General features: G+C 39.8%; 1 protein-coding gene across 2 annotated transcripts in view; it reads right to left on the bottom strand.

The window, feature by feature from the left end:
* The window catches only part of LOC126094884 (zinc finger protein 37-like), a 168,522-nt gene extending 154,906 nt beyond the window's left edge, over positions 1–13,616 (bottom strand). For both annotated transcript variants that reach the window (XM_049909524.1, XM_049909533.1), the window contains exon 1: positions 13,374–13,616. In XM_049909524.1, coding sequence (XP_049765481.1) covers positions 13,374–13,421 — 48 coding nt within the window. In that variant the 5' untranslated portion in view covers positions 13,422–13,616. The remainder of the gene's footprint in view (positions 1–13,373) is intronic.
* Between the last annotated feature and the right edge of the window lie 4,703 nt (positions 13,617–18,319).

Below are 18,319 nucleotides of genomic sequence, written 5' to 3'. Positions count from 1 at the left end.
GTACCTGACAATTTAGTGTCTCAAATAAATTTCCTCCTGGAAGCCTTCTCCTGGTATAGGATATTTAATTCATGTAACGTGAGTTACCTTTATTTATGTAATGTGAGTCACCATAATTTTTGTAGGATTATTTATAATTTTGAGCAGTCACATTGGTTCTGAATTACATACGACACAACTAACAATACATTTCAACAAGTTTAATGTATATTTATCTGCATATGCCACATAAAATCCCATAGGGAATAGCTATTTCTACTTTATAACAATTTGCAATTTTTGCAGAATGCCTGTAAGTGCAGCTGAAAATATGAGACGAAGAAGGCAGAAATTGAAAGATGAAGGCAGATATGAAGAGTATAAAATCAAACACAAGGAAACTATGAAAAAATTCAGGAGAAAGAAGTAGGAACAGGAAAAATGTTTGAGTCAAAGAGAACAAGAAAGGAAGAAAGGATTGCTGCAGGCAGGAAACGGAATGTTAGAGAAAGAATTGCCAAGTACAGGAAGTGGCGAAAGGAAGCATCTTCAGCTACACCAAGTAGTTCTGCCTCTCCACCATATAAAAATAGGTCTTCATTGGAAAAAGCCATATCAAAAGTGAAATGTGTACTTCCAGCATTGCCCATAAAACAAAAATGTGTTATTAGGAGATTGTATCATACATATGTTGAACCTTTAGAAGTAGAAAGTCTCTAAACAAAAAATAAGTGATGAAATAATAAGTGCAGTGAGCAAATTCTATGAAAGTGATGACGTTGGCAGACAGGCCCCTGGACACAAAGACGTTGTGACTGCAAAAGATGAGAAAGGTAAGAGTAAGTTGCAAGTGCGACACTATGTTTTCTTTGAAAGAAGCCCACGTAATGTTTTGTGAAGAAAATGGCAAAGTGATTGGTAAAAGTAAATTCGCAGAATTAAGACCCAAATATGTAATGCTTGACAATAAACTTCCACACAACGTGTGTCTCTGCAGATCTCATGAGAATTTCATCTGTGCTATTACCTCTCTTCATAGCATAGTACCTCAAATACCTAAGTACACCAGCAACTGGCCAGAATTTTTTCTATGTGCAGTGCCTACAGCCGATTGTTTGATGGGAAAGTGCATGAAATGTAAAGATTTATTAGCAGTTAAACTTCTTGATTTATGTACTGGTGTACAAGAGTACAGCGTGAAATGGTATGTGTGGCAGGAGAGTGATGGCAGAATTTTGAAAGCAGAGGAAGAAGGTACATTACAGAATCTTATTGATCATATTCTTACCATAGGACCTAAATTTTTGGAGGACTGCTACTTTAAGAGAGAACACTCAAAGAACTGTCAGAATGATAAGGAATCACTATGTTCTGTGATGCTAACTGCCATGATGCAAATCGATTTTTCTGAAAATGTTACATGTGTAAATCAAGATGAAATTCAAAGTGCACATTGGCAGCATAATCAAATTAGTATTTTTACTGCCATGATTTGGCATTCAGGTACTTCTCACCCCTACTTGTTGCTATTTGATAATCTGGACCACACAAAAAAAAAACACTGTTGTTCCCTATGTTGATAGACTTCTTGAAGAACTACCAAAAAATATTAGAGAAGTTACAATCTGGTCAGATGGTCATGCTTCCCAGTTTAAAAACAGATATATTGCAGAGACTACAAAAGGTCTAAGTAAGAGTCAAGCCAAAAGAATTACATAGAAGTACTTTGCAACTTCTCATGGGAAGGGGCCAGTGGATGGAATTGGTGGGGCTGTCAAAAGACAAGTTTGGTCTCTTGTGAAAAGCTGGAAATGTGTTGTAAACAGTGCAACAGATTTTGGAAGAAGACTTTAGCCAAAGAAACAAAAAATTACATCTCTCGGCCTTAATCAAGAACTGCAAGCCTTTCTTGAACATTTCTAAAATTCATCACTTGGAACTCTATAATAATGAAGTTGTGGGACACACCACTTCATCAGCTGCAGAGGAAAACACTAACTGAACAGAAAAATCACTAGATATACAAGTAGCTGACTGGGTGGTGGTAAAATATAACAATTCATATTTTCCTGGTAATGTTCCTAAAATTGAAAATGGTGAGCTTAAAGTTGATGTTATGATGAAAGATGGGAAATTTTGGAAGTGGCCTGAAATTAAAGATGAGATATACTACACTAAAGACAAGGTTGTCAGAAAAGTGAACCCTCCAAGTGTTGTAAATTCCCATGGTTTATTTCAAGTTTAACTGTGATCTGTGACAATGTAATGTGAGTTACCGTATGTTGTAACGCGAGTTACCTGTTCATTATGTTTTAATATTTATTTTATTGGTGATTAAATGTTTGGAACTTTGTTAAAATACTTATTAGATCTTCTGGTATTGGGTGTAAAACTTACAAGAAATGTTTACATAAAACAGAGCAGACTTTTGTATTTTCTTTATCATATGCAAAAGGCATTTCTTGGAAATGTAACGTGAGTCACCAACAATAATTATAAGATTTGGTTTTACAAATATAGTAATGTAACAATTATTGTGATAAAGGTTTATAGAGCATTCTGTATAAACTATGTTTTGAGGTATAAAAATATTTAATAGAAACATTTCCTTCTGCTAACTGTCCAAAACTTATAACATAAACATCACTTTGTAACGTGTGTTACCATGGGATGACCCTATTAGACCTTGCATTGAATTACACATATTTCAATGATGTATCTGTTTGCCATCCTCTAATAATGTCCTACGTACCTCACCAAACAAGTGTTCACCCCAATCCACGGGCCAAAGACAGAACACTCCACATGTGGCAAAATCTGTATAAATATTGTCTTCCTACTGGTGCCTGGTATACATACAGTGTCAATATGTGGTAAAAATAGACAATAATGATGTAGCCCCATCACAAGTTGCAATTAAATCACACTGCTGGAAACAAAAAAGTTCACTGCATTTTAATGCACAGCAAAGTGGGGTTCCATATCTTGGTTAAAGGGGAGTTCTCGTGTTTCTAACAAGCATGCAGTATGTCATTTCCTCAGTCTATATGCATTGGGGGGGGGGGGGGGGGGGGGGGGGAAGGAGGGAAGAGGAAGACAGATGTCATCCCTGGATCCCTGGAGTAATATCAGTCCACTAAATTGAACACAGCATATCATCTGAGGGCAGCTTCCACCTTTTCCTGGGGTGGCCTGGTTGCTTGTACATTAATAATTATTCAAGGAACTGCACTCCATTCACTCCTAATATTCACTTTAATGGACTAATCACTAATTCAAGCTTTCAGAGTCTGGTGAATATTTGGTGCAAGTGAGCTAGGTGTTCTGCTTTGGAAGGTGACATAAGGAGTTAATGTTGTAAATATGACTAAAGTCTATGTCCCAAATAGTAATGCCCACAAAATATTTGTGTGGTGCTGGTCGTGCACAATCCAAGTGTCATTTGCGTTAATCTGAGGAGTCGAAGCAGACTGAAACCCACAGTCTTAAGTTCGGGAGGGATTAAGCGATTGAACAGTGAGGTTATCGGCCCCTCGTCATGCAACAGTTCATCTGGAATTATTGACATCAGCCACAAATTTGATCGAAATGTGATAGTATGTAGGTGTGGTAAAATCATGGCACTGAAAGGATTCATGGCAGAGAAGGAAAAATAACTGAATAAGACATAAAAGTATATTGGTTGGGCCGGTCTGCAGGCCAGACAGCAGACGGGGCCCACCGGGGTCCATCTACAGTTTGAGACACTGTCTCCATGCCTAGCCCCCCCCCCCCCCCCCCCCACTCTTCCCTCCCTCCCCCTCTGCTGACCCAATGGAGTGGTAAGAAAGTAAAATAAAGAAATAATTCTTTCTAGCAGAGGTAGGGAGGATATCTGTAACAGCAAAAGTGAAAAGGCTAAAAATGTAACAAAGATCAGCAGGACATATAGTAGCAACATAAGGTTTCCCCAGGGCTCAGCAAGTGGCAGGAGGTGTCCCTTCCACGATTGTTCCACCTCCTGTCTGTTGTAGTGGAAGTGTAAAAGATGTGAATACAGCACACTCTTCAACTGATCTATCATCAGTTAGTATCAAGGATAATAAATCCTTAAGGTCTTGGCTAAACTGGATTGCTATATAAAGAGGAGGAACCCCTAAAAAATTAAGATAGAGTGTGACAAAAAAGGGCTAACAACATCTAAACCAAATTAAAAACAGAATAAAGAGGAGTGCCCGAGGCAGCTGGTGGAGTTAAGTTGGGTCAAGGTTGTAGCACGCTAAAGGAGACACCCCAACCCCCACAGCCCAACACCACCATTAAAGCACTATAAAACATTAGACCTGAGAATAAAAACCAATTTCTTCTACGTTTCTACAAATAACAATTTCAACTGTTTGTACATCATCTGCTAACATGAGAGACAAAGAATCGGACAGATGCGCTTGGCATGGAGAACCAGAATGGGCGAGCAGTGCAGTGGGATGTGAGCTACTGTCTGTAAGGGACAGTGTATTCCTTGCAAGAAGAATTGAAAGAGAAGCGCCTTCTAGCTGTAGGCTGCTTCATAATGTTGAATTTATTAAAGGGGGAGTAGCTCACTAGATGATCCAACTCTTAACCAGTAGAGTTCTTACTTGCACACACACAATCTGTACCTAGGATCATAAAAACGAATGTTTGGTGAGTAAGTGATTCTCTAACCATGAACGGTCAGCCAGATCATTCACTGGGATACACACAATTTGGGGCCCAGAAAAAGACAACTTAGCAGGTAGTATCACTAATGTCAAAGAGAAGATTCTGAAAGCAGATATCACAGGATGACAAAGGCATCACTGATCAACAGCTTGGAGACCACTCATCAAAACACTATAAACTACACCACAGTCGAGGGAGGACTGTTTAATAAAACTTAGGGCTCTGCTAATAGCTACGAGTCCAGGGGTTCCATTACAAAAACACTATGTCCCTTGCAACTTAAGCCGTTCCTGACCAGTAGGAAATGTAAGCATTTACCACTCCATCCATGCTTTCATTGCCATCATTGTAAATGATGGCAGCACCCTGATAATACAGAGGTAGCATTTTCTAAGGCGGGTGTAGGAAGATCCTGGAAGAGGGGCTCAAGGTGCATTCCAACTGGGAAGCCCACCCGAGGTAAAGTGAAGGGGTCAATATCCCCTGTATTAAAAATAATTAAATAAGCTGGGTGATTAGGAATTGTCATTTGGTGATTTTATAATTGAGCAAGAGTTGGTAATATCAGAAACGAAGAGGTAAGAGGCCCACTTTGACAAGCAGACTGTGTAAGGGACTCGTCTGGATAGTGCCAGTGGTGAGTCTTACTTCTTCATACTGATGTCATGGGCCCAATAATTTCAAAGCCATAGTTGCTGCTGAACAATACATCTGGCAACCATAGTCCAGCCGGGATGAGACAAGTGCCCAGTACAAGCAGAGTAGAACAGTGCAAGCCACAAACAGTGCAAGAGGTCAACACAAGGAAGCAGAGAATGTTCAGCTTTCGAATGCAGCTATTCTTGAATGCCACGTCAGCTTTTTATGAATGAGGAGTCCCAAACATAGAAACTGTACAACAACATTGGTACTTGTCAAGGGATACTGAGTTTTTGCCTGGTTTAAGGATTGGAATTATGACACTATGTCTGTAAAGACAAAACACCTTCTAGACAAACAGGGTTAAGGATTTTGAGTTGATGGACCCCACAAGTCACATTCAGATGTTGCAACACCTGATTATGAATGAATCAGTACCTGGGCCTTATGTGGTGAGTCAAGAGCCAGAAGCAGCTCTCAGTCAGTAGAAGGTTCATCATATATTTTGTGGTTATAGAGGCAAGGAATAAGGGCATGCCTACAACTTGTCTTTTAATACATCTGAAAGATAACTGGGTAAGATGACAATGCCAACACTGTTGCAAAGTGGGTCAGGAGCTATTCAGCAAGAAACAATGCATTGGTAGAAATACCATGATGGAGGAGGAGACCACGAACGGTTGTTGATCACTGGTGATTCAGCAGACTATAGAGCCTGGCACAGGCGTGGGAGAAGGGGCATATGTTCCCAAGCAGAAGATTAAGCAGTTCCAGCATTCTTTCTAACTTTGTTTAATTAGGTAGTGAGTTTCTCGACAGAGCCTCTTGAAAGGAATGAGGGTGGTCTGTGAAGGATGTCACTTTAGACATTGCAGGGCTTTTTGATCGTCAGAATAGCTGTTTTAATGTCTTTGGTCCACTATGGTACTGGCAACCTATGGACAGGTTAGTAGAAAGGGGGAATAGCAGTTCCAGTGATACAGCTTATTGCTTTGGAGATATCTCAGACAACCTCATCAACGCAATATGACAGAGAAGGGACGAAGATGATGGCAGAGGTGTACACCGGCCAGTTCACCCTTCAGGGAGCACAATGGGGCAATTGTTCTTTCACCCAGTTACAAGGAAGTGACAATCACTGGAAAGTGAAGACTGTTGTATAGTAACCTTTGTATCAAAGCCATAAGAATGGGGAATGATACTGTTGTAAGGTCAGTACCTGAATCAGTTCCATGGCAGCACTAAAGTGGATAGGGGTACCATCATTGAGGAGAGAGAGATCAGGAACAGAAAGAAGTTGGTCAATCAGACTGTCTCTGTCAGAAAACATGGACACAGGGAGTGGTTGCATTGAAATCCCTAAGTAGGAGAAAGTGTGGAGGGTTGTAGGATTAAGGTGGCCATCTCAAAGGTACATCAGTGACCTGCCCAGGGATAAATAAACAATGGAAATGGTGATTTCTGAGTTGTTCACACTCACACTGTTATTGTTCCCTATGTAGTATGGAGATATTCTTCTCACTGATGACATCTGTGCAGACCACAGTACAGAACCACCCACATGCTCTCTTGGATCCAGAATGGTTCTGACAGAAGGCATATAACTTCTAAGCATTTCTTGGAGAAAAACACAGAGTGCAGAATGGGAAGACATTAGTGGTTGTACTTCTGACAGTCCACTGTCCGGGTTAGGATCACAGTGTGTCACCGGTGGATGAGGAACCAAACTAATGAACATAGGTTCCAAATCAAATGGTATAGGGGATCTGGCACCTCTGGAGTTACTGGAATAGCGTTCTCCTGAGATTTCATCTTTCTACCCGGAACGACTTTAGAACAGGCTGTCCCAATTCAAGTGTCCATTGGTAGATAGCCCAGAGCCCACGGGCACAGGCTGGGAAGTGTGGGGAAGCATCTGACAAGCAACCACTGAGGCAGCAGGCTATAGCCTATGCAACTGTGCACCAGCGGTATACAGGTGGGCAGGTGCACCGAAGTGGCTTGCACATGCACACAATAGTGCAAGCACTTTGGTAGCCTATACTAGCTGCACCTGTTTGAGAGCAAGTGGAGGGATGCCTGGAAGTGCCTCCACACTACAGTACAGTGTTGGCTTTAGAGGGTCCAGCCTCTTGTGAGCATTTATCTGCTACGAGGGTAGAAACTGAAGAGAAGTGGTCAGACCTCATATCTGCTGTCCATGGGTTCTTCAAACCACTGGTTGGAATTGTGTCTTTGGTCTGTAGATTTCTGGGTGGGGATTTCCAGTAAAAGCCAGAGGAAGATACTGCTCCTCTGGTCAAGTACAGGATGGATTGGATTGAGTTGGATTGTTTGGGGAAGGAGACCAGACAGCGAGGTCATCGGTCTCATTGGATTAGTGAAGGACGGGGAAGGAACTCAGCCGTGCCCTTTCAAAGGAACCATCCCGGCATTTGCCTGGAGCGATTTAGGGAAATCATGTAAAACCTAAAGCAGGATGGTCGGACACAGGATTGAACCGTCACCTCGCTCGGTGATGTCCCCTGAAGATAATGCTGTAGGAACCATAAAACGGAGGGGTCTGTCTTCTCCAAGGCCTAATTTACTTGTGTAACTACAAGAGATCAATAATGAGAGCATGAAAGATGTAAACACTTGAGGTACTGCCAATCATCTGGCCACAGTACTGGCAAAATTCAATACCATAGGGACGAGATATAAGTTCTCCGGGCTTCAAAATACAAGAGGCAATCAGAGACCTTAAGTTTCAGGAATTTATGTTCCATAGTAGGTTAACACACTTCAGAGATCAGGCAGTGTGATCACCTCCACACCTGACAGAATAGTGGCAGTTTACATGATTAATTTTCATAAAGCAGCAGACCACAGTTTCCACAAATTGGGCTGTTGGCAGAACGAGAAGACATGTGACCGAAATGTTGTGGTAAACCATCATTTTAACTTTCTCAGGAAGTGAATCTCACACAAAAGCTAGGATGCTTGCTCTGGTGTTACCCTTATTGTCTAGTAGTCCTGATGTACACAATGTTTGAAATGGTACCCCCTCACTTCTCCAAGTTTTTACGCAACTGCTCATCTGTCTGCAGCGTTAAGTCCCATTGCAAATTAAACGCTTTACCAGATTCAGAAGTGGTGTAATGGTAACAGGTACATCATCACTAACTTTCTTACAACGGAGTAACACTTGTGACTGGATGGGTTTTTCTGTTTTAATTAAGACAGAACAACTTACTGAGGGAATCAATATCTCAAAACACACTTTTGATAGTGTATATAAAGATGTGTACTAGAAATTTTCAATGACAGATGCTCAACAGATAATCTTGGTGCATCAGTTATTGTAAATAATAAAGAGCTGTTTTGTTTTTCAAAGACAAGAGTCACTCTTTTTACACAGCCAATACCTAACTTGCATTAATTAAATATTGAGCCTGAATATTTAAAGTTACTCAACATTTTACAGAATTACAAACAGTGCACTATATTTGCCTTAAGTAAATATATACAGATCATAAGTAAATTTTACAATCCAATCTAATTAAGACAATAACTCTGAATTATTTTTGGCACCTTAAACAGCTCCTCACAGTTAGGTTGCTAACCAAATTCTCTTTGTAAAGAGCAGAAAAAACATTATATCTAATTTTACAGTGCCTCAGATAATTATCTTAAAAAGCATAGTTTTGAATCTAATTAATTTGGACTCTCACTTATGTCAGCAGAATTAGGAACATTGATAATAATCAGAAGTTTATGGTATTCTAGTATTGTACCAAGCCCAAAACCTGAACTATCCAGTCTATAATAATAAATGAAAAGCACCAGTTTGCTTTTGTTCTACAATATTATTTTTTAAGTACAAGTTAAAAGCAAACATTTAATTATTGAAACTACAGCATATGTGGAATACAAAGACAACTGCAACAAATAAAACAACATAAAGACTACAGGAAAATGGGAATATGTAGGAAGAGAGAGTGTGGGAAGTAATGAACAACAGAGATGATTATATGAAGTTTAGGAGAAGGGAAGTGTTGAGTTGTGTCTGGTCATTTAGGATGAGATCTGGACTGTGAGCAAGATGTTTGTTAATTTCCAGGGCTTCCAGCAGGTTGAGTTTATGGCCTTTGTTTGCTAAGTGAAGTACCTGGGACACTGGCTGGTAGTTGTGACCCTCACTCAGTACATGCTCAGCAAATGCAGAGTCTGAATTCTGCAACCTCCAGCTGCGTTCATGTTCAGCCAGCCTAGTTGATATGTCTCTGCCTGACTGACCAATGTAAAATTTGTCACAATCAGAACAAATGATTTTGTATACCCCACTGTTGGCTAATAACTGGATCTTGCCTTTGCTATTAAAAATACACTGGGCTGTAGTGTTGCTGACATAGTAGGAAACCCTATACTTGCAGGATTTCAGTGCTTTGGCTACAGTCTGTGATACCTGACCTAGAAATGGTATTTATTTGTTGCAGTTGTCTTCGTATTCCACATATGCTGTAGTTTCAATAGTTAAGTGTTTGCTTTTAACTTGTACTTGTATTACTGTCCATGCTTAACTCCCCTTGTAGTTGTCTCATCAAATACTGTTCATATTTTACTTTGCTCATTTATTTAATGTAAACTGGTATACAGCCACTGCTTTGATTATAATGTTAATGTCAAAATGCAGTGCCACCACACTCTCAAACTGTAGGTTCCCTCAAACACCTCAATTTTCCTGCATTTACTAATTTCTGTTTATCTTATTGATATTGCTTAAGTTCCTCGTGCATTCTGTATTTACATTGACAACTGTCTCTTCTTTTTTAATTGGATGTGTATCACTCTTCATGTTTCACACCTCTTGATGCAGCCTTGTCTAGTACTGATTTGATCTTATTTCATTAGTTTTGTTTATTAATAGAAACTGTTATGTAGGCATGCTATTCCTATTTTGTGCTATAGGTTTTCCTGTCAACTCCATTGTTATTTATGTACTGTTCAGTTTTTACTATTTCATTGCAAAGATGTTACTCACTGTATGTTTCTACTTCACTCTAGATGTGTTACTTCTCTTCCAATGTTGTCTGCTAACATTTAACTTCTTTGGTGATAATACTCAGTAAATGTCTGAAGATGGCCTCGTAAGCCGAAAACCGGTTAGCAATAAAAATAATATTGTAGAACAAATGCAAACTGGTGCTTTTCATTTATTATTATAATGTTGTTCTACCAAGAACCGACAGAAGATTCTGTTAATATCCAGTCTATGTTTAAAATGAAAAAAAAAAGCAAAGATTCAAGTTACCTCACACTTTTGTTAGCTCAATTAGCTACTCAAAATATTCCTTTTTGCATGTGTCCATAGCCCTACCATAACACTTATGGAGTCCTGTGTTCAGGGGAACTGGTAGATATTAATTTATTCTTAGTGGCCTGACTGACTGTGAGAGTTTGTGGCTTCTTTACCAACCGCACAGTGTTAACAAACAGGAAAGCAGTCTCCCAATCACCACAAATCATTCTCACCATGGCCGTGTTAATGAGGACTAATTGCACTGACCAGCCAGCTGGGTATCACAGAATCTATTAGGCATGAATGGAGGTTCTCTAGCAGGAGCCTACAGAATGACCAGTAAGTCTACTCCCATAATGGGATATCACACACCACTGACTGATATAATGAGGAAGATGGATGGTTTTGACTGTCAACACATTTGTGGTAAACAGGTAACTGTCATCAGTGCTACACCATGGGAGATGAAAGGATAAGTGCGTGACTCATTAGCCCATCTCCGACAGATCTTAATTTCATGGAATGTTCCATCACAAAAAGTCACCTGCCATCTCTAATCTAACCAGTTACTGTTTATACACATCTGTGGATATGTTTTCATGTTCATCTTTTCACAATAGGTTATGGGAGTGGGGGGAAGGGGATGGAAGAAGAGCAGAGCATCACCTCCAAACTACACACGATACCACCTTCCAATGCTTAACTATATGATTCTCAGTCTTCACAGGCATGGTAATGATGCCCACAGATGGATACATCTGTACAATATATGTTGTCTGCCCTAAAGTCACTGGGGCACAAAGTGTTAGAATTTTGTCTGTCTTAAGGCTGGGTGTGGTAATCAAATGCTTGGGATGTTGTCATTGAATGCACAGTACACAGAAGCAACACAGTAGATGCAACTTTGTGCAACTACCTATTCCTCCTGTGCAGCACCGCACTTCTCAAGGTGCTTAGCATTATAACCGTGTGCCTGATGATTTCGCAGATTTTACAAAATGGTGAAGCTAAAATGCCCTTAACCTTGTAGTCATCTACTGACAGAGCTGAAGTGATAAATCTGTACTTGTGTAATGAAAAGTAATGTGTGTGAAGACACATTATTTCTTAACAGAAAAAAGCCCAATGATAATGATCAAGAATGTACCAAAATTGTGAACTTATTAATAAAAAAGTGTGACTTGGACTTTTGATTTATTAACACTGTAGTATCAATCATTTAATTCCAACTGATGTTAGTGGAAACTCAGTGATTCTTTAATTGAAAAAAGCACAGAAGTAAGTTGTCCTACCCGAGTGGTTTGCTGCAGTCACATCAACGTTTGGTAGAGGATATGTCATGATGAATGAGTTTTTGTGATAAGTTCCTAAGAGATCAAACTGCTGAGGTCATCGGTCCCTAGGCTTACACACTGCTTAATCTAATTTAAACTAACTTACACTAAGGACAACACACACACATACACCTAAGGGAGGACTCTAACCTCAGATGGTGGGAGCCGCGTGAACCATGGCACAGCACCAGACCGTGCAGCATGATGAACACTGATGAATTATTTAAGACACTGCTATTGCTGGTCTTGTGCCACATGGCATTTGCAGCTAATTGCATTGGCATTTTTGTTGTGGCTGGTTATGCAAAGTTTTATTTTATTTGCATTAGCTAAGAGCAGGTAGTCTTTATTGATCCAAGAGATTACACATGTAAGCCTCGAGACTATACAACACACACACACAGTGCACATGAAAACAATAAGAGCCTCATACTCACAGCAACTGATAATAATGCACAAGTGTCTAACATTGGTATAATTTCATTTATTTTATCTTACACAGTTGCATAATGTACATGGAAATAATTATTATCGACTCCAACTAAAATTACTTAGCTATCAATCTGATCTGTTAATTGTAATCGGGCAGTGAAAGTATACCTATAACATATATTGCTGGAAGATCACAGCCGATACAAAGCTGACAGTTAAAGGTTTAGGATCAGAACACATAGTGCACGTTTCAAAGGAAACATCCCGGTATTCGGATTAATTAATGCTGAGCAATCCTCTAAACCATATTAGGACGTCAGATTACATTTTTTTTTTTTTTTTAATTTGCAAAACCAAACAGTAGCCAGTTCAGTATCGCTCCCACTATTTGACTGCTGTTAACTTCATGTGTAATCCTTAAAATGTATATTCATCACATAAATTCAGTTTTCACATAGCATAAATACTGCAACTAACGATGCACAATTACACTGGTCAGACGCTTATTTTGAATGTTTGTCTACATCGGCAGCTTTTCGCCAACAATGGGCAAAATTAAGATTTACGTTCTTGCAATGTTGCAGTCTACTGGCTAAGCAGTCCCCAATAATTTTGGCATTGTTAACATTTGCGGAACTCTAAGATTGTGTTCGGATAAAATAAGATCGCAGCAAATATGACGTAGGAGGCACATAACCCTAAACTTGTAAAATCCTTTATACACAGAAATATTTCATTCTTGAAGAATGTACGGCCACCTAAAGCCTCTATTATGGGAGAGAACACATTCAGAGTAGTACGCTTTTATCTGTTTTGCGTCTCGATGAACACAGTAAATTTTCTAGTTTGTTATTCCCAACATTATTTTCCTAAAAGAATCTTTCCTGTAATCGACTGAAGAAAACTTAACAAGCAACGGCAAATTAGGTGACTAAAAAACAGACAGCAAAGATTGACCTGTCAACACGGTACGCATGTATATATGTGATCAAATAAAAAACCGAACGCAGTATATAATTTCAACTTACCTCTACTTGATATATACTTTCCACTACAAATGGAACTCGATCAACCATTATATGAAACAAGAGGAACTCAAAATGGTCAAACTGTGATATATTCTTTGCAACTACTGGACCCCTCTTCAATTTTATTAACTAATTACAATAGAGTGCACCACCACATAAAAATAGCGTAATCGTGGTGGCACCTCTACATCTTTCAAACACCTATCATTCATCCCTATCCATCACAACATAAACCTACATACAATCATCTACACCAACGGAAGATATTACAGTCGCTTCACTAGAAATGTCAAAGCAATACGCCTTGTTTCCACAGGCAACGAAAACTTGCACGTGAATCCCCCCACTACTACATCGGCCAGTCAAGTGGCCCTTGGATACACCCTACCTGCTAACTTTCGCGCCACTTGGCCTAGAAAAGTTAAAAGTCTCATGCACCTCCACTATCATCCTCTAAGAGCTTCAGTAACTACCGCTACCTAGATCTGCTCTCATTCTGCTTTGATTTTATTTTTAGAGTTGATCGAGCTTCTGATAGGACACTTACTTAATTTTATGGTTTATGTGCTATATAAAATGAGAGGTTGCGTTAGTGAAACTTACCCACTATGTGCATAGTTCGCTTTCTTTACCTTCCATTTCACATATGGAAACTTGCTACGGGAAACTCACATGAATCTAAAACTCTATTAAATGGCAAAAAAAGGCTATCAGATGGATATTGGGACTCACACCGCGAGAATCACGTAGAAATTATTTTAGGGAACTGAATAGCAACACAGTCCATAGTTTACATGTTTATAGTTGCCTAATATACACCAAACAAAACCTGAGTACTTTGACCTTAGGCTGTCAATGCAACTTCATAATACAAGAAGCAGACACACAATGGGCATGTCATAATCCAGCTGGAAATGAGCACAACAGCTATGAATATCTTGGCCTTATTTTAACAAACTACCTAAAATGTGCACTCAGTACCATTGAAAACTTTAAATGCATAACAACAAAATGTGTGAAAAGTGAAACCTTTTATGTAGTGAAGTAATTTGAAGAATGTATAATACATGATTGTTGTTTTGATAAGTTAGAATACAAAATTATAACTTGGAATATTTTATAAAGTTACTTGTGTTATATGTTGAAACATTGTGGCAAGGTGTATTAGATCTGCAAACAATGGTCAGTTTGTGTAACATTGTGCTTTCCTAAAGCAGTAACTTAAATAAATACCTTCTTGTAACATAATTAGGCAAAGATCCATGTAAGAACAGCCTAAAATAGTAATCATTAACATACATACATTTTTTATGATGGCACTGATAGCGCAGAAACATGTTTAAAAATGAATAAATATACTTTTCAATTCTGTCCCATCCAAACTTTGCACTACTTTACAAAACAGCCATACAAACACTATTCTATATAAATGGTTTTTAATTAGGTCAAAAGGAACTTTAAATTAAGGTACAAATAAATTTTGTATTCCACTTAAACATAGTATTTACACTCAACGACTAAAATGAAACATTATTATCATTAATCTGAAATTAAAATACTTTTATAGTATTGACGGTTCTATAATAACATGAATGCCAGCAAGTTCATTCTCTCGCAACACATCTTTAATCTGTTTCGTCACTTCAAATGATGCTTAGTCACTTTATTACAAATAAGTAATTATAATGCATTTCTGAAGGCTAGAGATTACTGCCACAAGTTTCAAGAACATTTAGTAACTTTATGAAGCATTTATTTAAGTACTTTTTATGACTAGGAGCTTTGTTGTGATGTTAACTATTTACATACAATTCAAGATCTGTGCTATCAAATGAAAAATGATGTAATAGGTGTGCGGTTCCCAGGTCTCTTGGGGTACATATAACTTCTGAACAGAGCAAGAAATTATCTCAAAAGGCTAAAAGGCTGCAGGGATAGTTTTATTAATTCATTTACTTATTTAGGGATATTTCATTCCCTTTGGACAACGTTTTTATTATGGTGTCTGTTGCTCTCAAATGATATACACGAGAAATCCATTAACATTCTTGTTATTTGAAGGGCTTATTTCAACAGTGGTACAAGTCCATTACCTCCACTTTTCTGAGTATAATGTTCCTGCAGTTAAAGATCCAAACAAACAGAAAGAAAGGTTCATCTCTAGCAAGAAGCCATTTGCTTGAATATTTCTTGTATTTCAACTGCAGATTTTTCAGCGCTCATTTAACTTTAGGACTCTGTATCTCACAATGAACAAAAATGGACTTGTACCACTATTGAAATAAGCCTTCATTTGTGAGACTATATTCGTTTCATTCCTTGCGCTAAACACTACGAAGTTGCTTGCATGACGTCAGTTACTCGCTGCAGTCTTGAATAGAATTCCAGTAGAGAATCAGATCGCATGTGTGGAAATATTTACTGCCTGAGAGAGAACTTTTTGGCGGGGGGGGGGGGGGGGAGAACGGTTGGGAAAATTTTCGTTGCCTGTGTGCTGTAACGTTCCCTGGCAGTACACACACTATTAATAAAAGGAAATGACATTTGATTGTACTATGTACACTATGAAGCAATTCGTATGTACTATAATTGTTTAACAAAAAAATATTATTTAATTTTGTAATGTAAATTAGCTTGCCCATGTCATCTATAATATTTCTTTAAAGAATTTTCAGCATTTTTAGCAATTATCGCTGGTGTTGCTGGGCTGTGCCGCGACCGAACGATTTGCAGCGGCGGCACATTTAAAAAATTGTTCCGCTAAGAAAAATTAACCAAACCCGTATATTGGGAGCAGATAAAATTAGCAGTGATTACGAAAATATTTTTCTTTTACAGCAATCCTGAGACTGACGGAATTTATTACTGGTTTCACATTTGTGCATTCATAGGCGGATAGTTAACGTTGAAGTTTAACAATCTGTTGGTTCTTTCAATTTCTAAAGCAAATAACTTAAACGTATAGTCAAGTGTGTTTTATCAATGATAATTAAACGTTCAGGTCGGCTTGGCAATATTTAACCACTTTCTGCTAACAGAGACAGTCTTGTGTTCCATAGCTAACGCCGGGAAAGAACTCAGTAACTACACTCCTGGAAATTGAAATAAGAACACCGTGAATTCATTGTCCCAGGAAGGGGAAACTTTATTGACACATTCCTGGGGTCAGATACATCACATGATCACACTGACAGAACCACAGGCACATAGACACAGGCAACAGAGCATGCACAATGTCGGCACTAGTACAGTGTATATCCACCTTTCGCAGCAATGCAGGCTGCTATTCTCCCATGGAGACGATCGTAGAGATGCTGGATGTAGTCCTGTGGAACGGCTTGCCATGCCATTTCCACCTGGCACCTCAGTTGGACCAGCGTTCGTGCTGGACGTGCAGACCGCGTGAGATGACGCTTCATCCAGTCCCAAACATGCTCAATGGGGGACAGATCCAGAGATCTTGCTGGCCAGGGTAGTTGACTTACACCTTCTAGAGCACGTTGGGTGGCACGGGATACATGCGGACGTGCATTGTCCTGTTGGAACAGCAAGTTCCCTTGCCGGTCTAGGAATGGTAGAATGATGGGTTCGATGACGGTTTGGATGTACCGTGCACTATTCAGTGTCCCCTCGACGATCACCAGTGGTGTACGGCCAGTGTAGGAGATCGCTCCCCACACCATGATGCCGGGTGTTGGCCCTGTGTGCCTCGGTCGTATGCAGTCCTGATTGTGGCGCTCACCTGCACGGCGCCAAACACACATACGACCATCATTGGCACCAAGGCAGAAGCTACTCTCATCGCTGAAGACGACACGTCTCCATTCGTCCCTCCATTCACGCCTGTCGCGACACCACTGGAGGCGGGCTGCACGATGTTAGGGCGTGAGCGGAAGACGGCCTAACGGTGTGCGGGACCGTAGCCCAGCTTCATGGAGACGGTTGCGAATGGTCCTCGCCGATACCCCAGGAGCAACAGTGTCCCTAATTTGCTGGGAAGTGGCGGTGCGGTTCCCTACGGCACTGCGTAGGATCCTACGGTCTTGGCGTGCATCCGTGCGTCGCTGCGGTCCGGTCCCAGGTCGACGGGCACGTGCACCTTCCGCCGACCACTGGCGACAACATCGATGTACTGTGGAGACCTCACGCCCCATGTGTTGAGCAATTCGGCGGTACGTCCACCCGGCCTCCCGCATGCCCACTATACGCCCTCGCTCAAAGTCCGTCAACTGCACATACGGTTCACGTCCACACTGTCGCGGCATGCTACCAGTGTTAAAGACTGCGATGGAGCTCCGTATGCCACGGCAAACTGGCTGACACTGACGGCGGCGGTGCACAAATGCTGCGCAGCTAGCGCCATTCGACGGCCAACACCGCGGTTCCTGGTGTGTCCGCTGTGCCGTGCGTGTGATCATTGCTTGTACAGCCCTCTCGCAGTGTCCGGAGCAAGTATGGTGGGTCTGACACACCAGTGTCAATGTGTTCTTTTTTCCATTTCCAGGAGTGTATTTAAAAAAAAAACACTGCATTTAGAAAATGTGTGCCAAGGCCAAAATACGTAAAAAAAATTTAATTTATATAATTTTCAACTAAATCTTCTTAATCAGTTAATATGAATTTATCAGCATGAGAGGGTTGACTAAGGTTCACGTAATTTTAAATGTGCTTAATTCTGTCTAAATGAATTTTTATTAGTTCTACAATAAAGTTCGTATTGAAAGGAAAAAAATAACAAAAATATATAAAGCACCATTTCCATCCCCAAACATTTTCAAATCAAATCAATATACATTTTTTTTATTATTTTTAATTTAATTTCATTAAATTGGCGCCCAACGTGGGGCCCGAATAAGCAGTGGCCACACAATACCCATGAGATAATTAGGGAATTATTGTAGTTGAACTTTGTTGGTGAACAATTAATAATTTTTCATGTATTGTAT

The sequence above is a fragment of the Schistocerca cancellata genome, chromosome 1 (assembly GCF_023864275.1).
Source record: "Schistocerca cancellata isolate TAMUIC-IGC-003103 chromosome 1, iqSchCanc2.1, whole genome shotgun sequence".
Classification (NCBI taxonomy): domain Eukaryota; kingdom Metazoa; phylum Arthropoda; class Insecta; order Orthoptera; family Acrididae; genus Schistocerca; species Schistocerca cancellata.
Note: the sequence above shows the minus strand (reverse complement) of the source record. Positions and strands in the feature narration are given on the sequence as shown.